General features: G+C 36.9%; 1 protein-coding gene across 1 annotated transcript; it reads left to right on the forward strand.

The window, feature by feature from the left end:
* Window positions 1-773: 773 nt before the first annotated feature.
* Window positions 774-7,486, forward strand: LOC141639344 (glucose-6-phosphate isomerase 1, chloroplastic). The gene is made up of 14 exons (XM_074448495.1): window positions 774-1,431; window positions 2,574-2,690; window positions 2,881-2,979; window positions 3,092-3,175; window positions 3,603-3,746; window positions 3,823-3,888; window positions 4,470-4,538; window positions 4,652-4,759; window positions 5,362-5,414; window positions 5,521-5,659; window positions 6,242-6,398; window positions 6,577-6,655; window positions 6,880-6,946; window positions 7,057-7,486. The coding sequence occupies exons 1-14, from the start codon at window positions 907-909 to the stop codon at window positions 7,189-7,191; spliced, it is 1,842 nt and encodes a 613-aa protein (XP_074304596.1). The 5' UTR covers window positions 774-906; the 3' UTR covers window positions 7,192-7,486.
* Window positions 7,487-8,250: the final 764 nt, after the last annotated feature.

Genomic DNA, 8,250 nt, shown 5'->3' on the forward strand with positions numbered 1-8,250 from the left:
ATGTCAAAAGTCCTTTTCACTAGTATCAAATATAGTCACCAAAATGAATATAGAAGTACAAAATGAAGCGAAAATCTAGAGATGGGCATAAAGGAATCAAAGTCAGCATCTCACAATAAAACACCATAAACATAAACAATGCCAAACTTTTAGCAATCACACACCCAGATTCACAATAATCACAAGCGCTCGTCTAAAACCACTCATTGACCAATGGCTACCCGCTTACCAGTTACCCCTCACCGCATACCCGAATTCCCGATTATTTATTTACCTATTTTGCTTATAAATGTCTCATTCATCTGTTTTTCATTCTAATTTGAAATAATTTTAAAGAGTAATTTGATCATCCACATAATATATTGTCTACTTGTTAGTATTACTCAATAACAACACCCACAAATGGTTCCCTACCCTATCATTGGTCTTTGTACCAAAATCAATAGTAAACAAATAGTCGGGACCACGGTAACCTAATAATTTACACACAAAATCTCATTATAGACGGCAGATATCCGTCTATAACTAAAGACGGGCCAAATACAATACCACATTCTTAATAGAATGACAAGAATCGTGGATGGTGGGTAAAAAATGCCACTACTTTCAATTGTTTATTTGACCGCCTATATTTATAGATCCGTCTATAACAAGACTAGGTTGTAATTTACATTAGTAATGAAATTTTTTTAATTGAGTTGTCATTTTATAAACCACTCACGGTGTCATTTTTTTAATTGACGTCAAAACTCAAAATTAAGTCAAAAAAAAAAAGTGGAAAACACGAAATGTCTCTTAATCCCATAATACGGCCAACAACAACAATCAACTACCCCCTCCCTGTAGGCTGTATCTCCTCGTTTACTTCACTCTCCGTCAAACGGAGAGACACACACAGACACAAAAATGGCGTCTTCACTCTCAACAACCCCATCATTCAAGCCCAAACTCTCTTACTCCAAACACCCTCTTCCTCTCTCCTCCACGTCACCCTCCAACTCACTCTCCTTCCGCCGCGTCACCGCCGTCGCACGTGACATCTCCACCACCAACAACAACCTCCCTTCCCTCCTTAAAAAGAAGCAGCAGCAAAATGACGCATCTACCCCTCTGGTTAAAGATCCACGCACTCTGTGGGCCCGCTACGTTGACTGGCTGTACCAGCACAAGGAGCTCGGCCTCTACTTGGACGTCAGTCGGGTCGGGTTCTCGGATGAGTTCGTATCCGAAATGGAGCCGAAGTTTGCCAAGGCGTTTGAGGATATGAAGGGGATTGAGAAGGGTGCTATTGCTAACCCTGATGAAGGTCGTATGGTTGGTCATTATTGGTTGAGGGATTCCAAACTTGCTCCGACGTCGTTTTTGAGGAGTCAGATTGATATTACTCTTGATCGTGTTTCTGATTTTGCTAATGATGTTGTTTCCGGCAAGGTAATTAAATTAAATTGAACTGAACTAAACTGAATTGAGCTGCGGGTTTATGGTTTTGGTTGATTTAATTTGTTGTTTGTCGATTTTTCGATGTTAATTGAGTAGTGTGATGCTTTAGTTTAATTATTTGTGATGGTATGAAGTGATGCAAATATGTGAGATCACAAATGTAGTTGACTTTTGGCGAAACCATGATATGAAGTTAAGGGGGTTAAAATATAGAATCGAAAATTAAAGGAATGAGATAGTAATGCAGCAAAGTAACTTAGGAAAAAACCCGAAAATTTTATGAAAAAGTTGAAATTTTCAATGCTGAGGGTGGTGACAACCATTGCTAGCCATCTTGTTCTGCCTGGTCGCAGGAGATAGTTTTATGTTGTTTGGGCGTTTTTGAGGTAGTGGAGTGAAGTGAAAGGTGATATGCATTGTTTCCGGTTAATAGAGGGAATGTAGTAGTGCGGTACAAGTATGGTTTGTTTATCTAGGAGCTACTAAGGTGAGGAAATTTGTATTTGTTTGATAGTGTATGTTAATTTCCGAGTTTAAAGGAGGATTTGTCAACAGAGCGAGTGTTTAGATTTGCTAGAATTCAGTGATCAACCATTCTTATATTAAGGTGTTTCGAGGGGATTTCTGTTCCGGATTGTGGTGAAGTTGATGAAATAATGGTGGAATCACTTTGGTGGGAAATAAAAAAGGAAAAGAAGTGATTGCTTATTTGCTTAATGGCGACTGAAATGATCGTGAGTAAGACAGTAAATGGGGGAAGAAGTTGGTATATGAAAGCTAACTATTGTGTTTTTTTCTGGGAAAATAGCTGCAGTATGGGGCCATGTGTATAAATGATTGCTTTTGTAATTTTGATCTAACAAATGCATACTACTTTCTTCATCCCATTTGACTTTGACTTTGACGGTCAAACGTTGCCCGTTATTTGCTGATAATATACAAAAAAAACTTTTGTAATTGATAATATGAAAATCGTAGTTTTGATAAATCAAAGGTGGAGACTTTACGACGTATAAATACATAGATATGGAGAAACTTATTGTCAATATTGGACTTTGGTTAACCACCAAAGTCAAATGGGGGCAATACATCGGGGATGTGGAGGTAGAACAACTTTTGCTGTTTTGTTGCAGATCAAAACACCTTCAGGGGGTCGATTTACCCAGATTCTTTCTGTTGGGATCGGTGGTTCAGCACTTGGGCCACAGTTTGTCGCTGAGGCACTGGCTCCTGACAATCCACCACTCAAGGTACAACTTCTTTCCTTTCACAAGTCGTAACTGCAGCTGCATTGGTCTTTAGTGTAGTCATATTCTACTTTTTTTTGTAATGCACCTCGTTTCAATAGTCGACTTTATTTTTTTGCCAAATTCACAGAGTTCTCTTGATCAGGAATCATGATTATTATTGTTTTTTTTTTTTTTTTTTTACTTCGTGCAGATAAGATTTATCGACAACACAGATCCAGCTGGCATTGATCATCAAATTGCTCAGCTTGGCCCTGAACTGTCTTCTACACTTGTCATTGTTATTTCAAAGGTCTGCGGCAGTTTTTACCCCTTCTGTAGTATGCTGATAAAGTGTAATTTAGTGTCACTTATGGGAGTTATGGCTGCTAACTTTCTTACATGATCTCCTTTTTGGTTCTTAGAGTGGTGGCACACCAGAAACAAGAAATGGTTTACTGGAGGTCCAGAAGGCTTTTCGTGAAGCGGGTTTGGACTTTCCAAAACAGGTTGTGATCTCAGGTTCTTGTTTATTACTTCTTGGTGTAGATGTGAGCATATGACAAACCCACTTTTACCTTAAATAATGTGCGGTAAACACAGATTGACTAAAAATTCAGTTTTGGTCATATACCTTGCGAATTTGATGTTAAGTTGTTTATTTGAATTTTGTAGAGAGAATGTTACTTTCCTTCTCTTTACATACACTTGCCTAGGAGTCCTGAGTTACTTTCACAAGTTATTGGAAAATTAGTCTTACCATTCAATTAACACAATCTGCTTCATTAGTATAACAGTGTTCTAGTTTCGTACCAATTCCCTAAAAGGTATCTGTGACCAACTTTTGTTGACTTGCCATTTTAGCTGAAATATGTTTGATAAGATATGGATCCGTAATTTCCTCTTAAAACTTGCTAATGTAATTGAACTGGACAGGGAGTTGCTATTACACAAGAAAACTCACTGTTGGACAAGACGGCAAAAATTGAAAAATGGTTAGCCAGGTTTCCTATGTTTGATTGGGTAGGGGGTAGGACTTCTGAAATGTCTGCAGTAGGTCTACTTCCTGCTGCACTTCAGGTCAGTTACCTCCGCAATGGGAGTTAAACATTCATGTTTTACAGAACTTACATATTTGTGAAACATTTGTTTTCAGGGAATTGACATAAGAGAAATGCTAGCTGGTGCAGCTTTGATGGATGAGGCTACTAGGGTCCCCAATGTAAGTTTTCCTATGCTAGTCTTATGGTTTTCTTTTTACACCATTAATAAGGGAATGCAGCTAGAGTAATTCATCTATTTTTCTTTTGCTTATATTACAACAACAACAACAACATCAGAGCCTTAATCCCAAAATGATTTGGGGTCGGCTGACATGAATCATTCTTTCGAACCGTCCATGGGTGAACGCACGCCTCAAAATGCGAATAAAAAAAGGAAGATGAAAAACAAAAAGGAAGAACGAAAATGTAATGGAAAGTCAAGGTAAACTTAGGGGTTTTAAAATCGAATTCCGGCTTTTTTTTATAAAAACTTAAAATTTAAATCGAGAGCAAAGATTAAAACGATTGTTAAAAACCGAAATAGAATTAAGGATCCGGAATGGACCAGGTAAAATCTATAAGAAAGTGGTTGGTAAAAAAGTGTAATAAAGGAGAGAAGAATAAATAATTTTCATTTGGTTATATTGCCGAAGAAAATTAAGAGGGGTAGTGTTGTAATTTTCGTTTGGTTTCCTTGATTATTTTTTTTTATCTCCATTTCGTATGACCGCCTTTTCTTATTGCATGGTCTTCACTACAGCTGAGGAGTAATCCTGCATCATTGCTGGCAATGTGTTGGTATTGGGCTTCAGATGGTGTAGGTTCCAAGGTATAATGCTATCATGGTTTAATTTTTTGTTTTTTTCCATGTAGTTTTTTTTCTTGCTATACAAGGGGACAAACTGATGATATGTGTCATCTATCTTATTTTCCATCTTACAGGATATGGTCGTCCTTCCTTACAAGGACAGCTTATTACTCTTTAGTAGGTATCTACAACAGCTGGTTATGGAATCGCTTGGGAAAGAGTTTGACCTTGATGGTAACAAGGTACTTATTTGTGATCTGAATAGTGTACATCTTTTGTTTCATGCCCTTTAAACTAGAAAAGAAATTTCAGTTATATAACTTTATAGCTAGTTAGCTATTAAGTCCGTGTAAGTCATACACACAATCTGATTCTCTCCGCCTTTACACTGGAAAACCTCTGTGACAGGTTCTTGTAATCAAATGATACTAATTGCAAGCTTTCACCATGTAGGTGCCAATGTTAGTACTTCAAAATAGATATAACATTAGTGTACAAAATTTCATGGAGATAATGAAGCTCTTACTACTATGTGTGCTTATACATAGCAAGAAGACAATTAAATTCGACACATTGTTAGGATGGCCATAGACCTTTTTCGTCGAGCCATTGCGTGCACATATGAAGAAAGCAAGGGGATGATTAGATGCACTGTTTTGGTATACTGTGTTTATTAGTAGTAGTATATATAAATCGATGATTTAAGTTTAGAGAAAGGAGTGACAACCATCACAACAAAATTTTCTTTTCCCCATGGCATCATTACTTTGTGTTGAGGAGATTGCTCATATATGGAGGTAAATTCTGTGTTGAGTTGGACTCTTAACCATCTCTATTACAACAGGTGAATCAGGGGTTAACTGTATATGGAAATAAAGGAAGCACAGATCAGCATGCGTAAGTTTATCAGCCATCTCTTGCAGCAGTGACTTTGCCAGATCATTATTACATGCAGATATATCACCTTCTGAAATATGACACCTGTTTGGTTTATTTTTTGCAGTTACATTCAACAACTAAGAGATGGGGTACACAACTTTTTTGCAACATTTATCGAAGTACTACGTGACCGACCACCTGGTCATGATTGGGAGCTTGAACCAGGTGTCACTTGCGGAGACTATCTCTTTGGAATGTTGCAGGTTAGATGTCGAAGCTGAGTTATCCAGCTTCATCTCCATATTTGGTAAAAACTGTATCATGAGTTTTGTAAATGTATTTTTGTTATAGCAAGCAGTAAATTGATTCATATCAGGCTATCAGCTGACGCAATTTATGGTAGGAGTACGGAATAAAATTTTCATTTATGGAGCCAAAGATTCTATATTTTCTTGGCGTTCGAAGTAATAATGGTATAAATCAACATGGCTACTAAACTCCACAAGGCTCTTATGTTTTTAAGTATAGTGCGGTTGACGTAATTTTCTTTGTGCGTCAACCTCAGGTCGCATACATGTGACATTCAGACCTCCTTACCCCAACACAGATAGGAGCTTTTGAAGCATGTGTGTAATAATGCTATACAAAGCTTTGATGTTGTCGGAGGAAGGGTGGCAAAAATTTTTGAGCTTTACTTGTCCGCTGCATATGTTTTTGACTTTAGGTGGAATGGAAGACAATCTTGGAGAGTTAATTGTCCATTACTCCATTAGGGACTTTTACAGTTTTACTGCTTCATTGAATTGGGGTGTTTTTTTAACATCTATATATTTGGTGATCTGCAGGGGACAAGGTCAGCTCTATATGCAAATGACCGTGAATCTATCACGGTCACTGTGCAAGAAGTGACACCTAAATCTGTTGGCGCAATGGTAGCACTATATGAACGAGCTGTTGGATTATACGCCTCACTGGTTAACATAAACGCTTATCACCAACCAGGTATGGACCTCATGACTCATGAGCACCCTATGGGTTGTCATTTGCTTCACGAGTATTGTGTGATTCTTCAAGAAATCAATATTTGCGAAAAAAAGGGTGTTCTTAATTACCTGAAACTATTTCCCACTTTATTCTTATTCACATGTTTTATGAATCCACCATTTGTGCTGGTGTAAAGGTGTGGAAGCGGGGAAAAAGGCTGCCGCTGAAGTGTTGGCTCTTCAGAAACGGGTTTTGGCTGTTCTCAATGAGGCCAGGTGTGTGATATACAATGTTGCTTATTTTTCTTACTCAAATATTTCCCTTCATTCCCTGAGCCGTTATTGTAACGGGCGAGTCTTCTGATCATGACTAACCCCTGTAACTGACACGTATTTCTTAAATTTATTTTATTTATTGTCTGCCATGAAACTAATTGGTATTGTATTACTCATCTAATGCTACTCATTAAGAAGGTGCTTAACTTGAAATGAATTTTCAGTTGCAAAGATCCTGCCGAACCGTTGACAGTCGACGAAGTGGCGGAACGTTGCCATTGCCCTGAAGATGTACTCCTTTCTAATCTCTTCTCCTAATTTTGAAGATTATTAGTATAATATTTGCTCTTTTTGAGGACGAACATCCATTCATCTGGTTTAATCCTGATTTTTATATGTAGATTGAAATGATATACAAGATAGTTGCGCACATGGCAGCCAATGACAGAGCGGTATTAGCGGAGGGGGACTGCGGTTCACCTAGGAGCATCAAGGTTTTCCTGGGAGAGTGTAATGTTGATGAGTTGTATGCTTGAAACTTCCATACAAAAGAATAACAAAGAATTCAAAAGATCACATTTTGGATCATCATTTTTCTGTATTGATAGAGAACGGAAAAGGGATTTTCATTCAAATAATTATACTTTGATGCCAAAAGGTCTTACCTAATAAAGATTATGAGCAGATTCGGGGTTTTGTAGCCCATGGACCAAGTGAGCTAGCGGGTTTGAGACCGGTCAGCGAGTTAGATATTTGTAAATTTTTAAAAGGAAAATGTACTGTTTGTACCGTCGTACTTGTTTTGCGTGATGGATGGGTCAGATTCATTGAGCTTTGGCATGGTTGATGATTATAGATATTATATTAATTGTTCTAGACTTCTAGTTATGGATTAGTCCGTTGGGTCAAAAAAGCTAACAAAGCATATTCTCCATAATTATAATTATTCTCCCAATTCAAATTAAAGCTTTGTTGCTTCTACCACTAATTGCAAAACCACAAGCAAAGTTTCCTTTGCCAACAAAGGCAAAGTGCTCTCAATTCTTTTGTTTTCCAAATGATTTTTAGATCTATAATTTTCCCAAAAAGGCCCGACCATTATCGCACTATATTCTTGCTCTTCTTTAATATCTTGACTAACACTCCCATACTAATCACAATAATTATTAGCCGTGTTAGTTTCATTATTATCTGGTTTGTTTAGCTTGAAATAATGGATGATGCATTCAAGAAAAGTTCTGACATTTCACGTAAGTTGTGACCCTATATTCATTGAGTAAGGGTATTGAGTGACCATTCTAACATAAGTTTATTATTATAAAACCATCACATAATTTAAATTTTTAAGTAAAAATGACTTCACATCTAATAAAAACATATATGAATCATGATTAATAATAAAAAAAATACGTTTATTATGAAAATAGGTATATGAAAACATATAAAAGGGTATCAAGCTGCTTTATTATCTTGTAATTAATTTGAGTCTTTTAAATTGTAAAGTTTAGTAATAATTCGAATTATCTCGATGATTTCACCACCCAGGGCATTTGTATTAATGAATTTCACTTGTCTTGTCTTATATTTTATTGTAT

This window comes from Silene latifolia, unplaced genomic scaffold (assembly GCF_048544455.1).
Source record: "Silene latifolia isolate original U9 population unplaced genomic scaffold, ASM4854445v1 scaffold_348, whole genome shotgun sequence".
In the NCBI taxonomy this organism is placed as follows: domain Eukaryota; kingdom Viridiplantae; phylum Streptophyta; class Magnoliopsida; order Caryophyllales; family Caryophyllaceae; genus Silene; species Silene latifolia.

Bases quoted from the DNA above. Each gene is read 5' to 3' on its own strand.
- LOC141639344 (XM_074448495.1), top strand. From the start codon at position 907: ATGGCGTCTTCACTCTCAACAACCCCATCATTCAAGCCCAAACTCTCT. The intron at 3,747-3,822 runs GTCAGTTACCTC...ATTTGTTTTCAG, and splicing joins TACTTCCTGCTGCACTTCAG to GGAATTGACATAAGAGAAAT. The intron at 4,539-4,651 runs GTATAATGCTAT...TCCATCTTACAG, and splicing joins CAGATGGTGTAGGTTCCAAG to GATATGGTCGTCCTTCCTTA.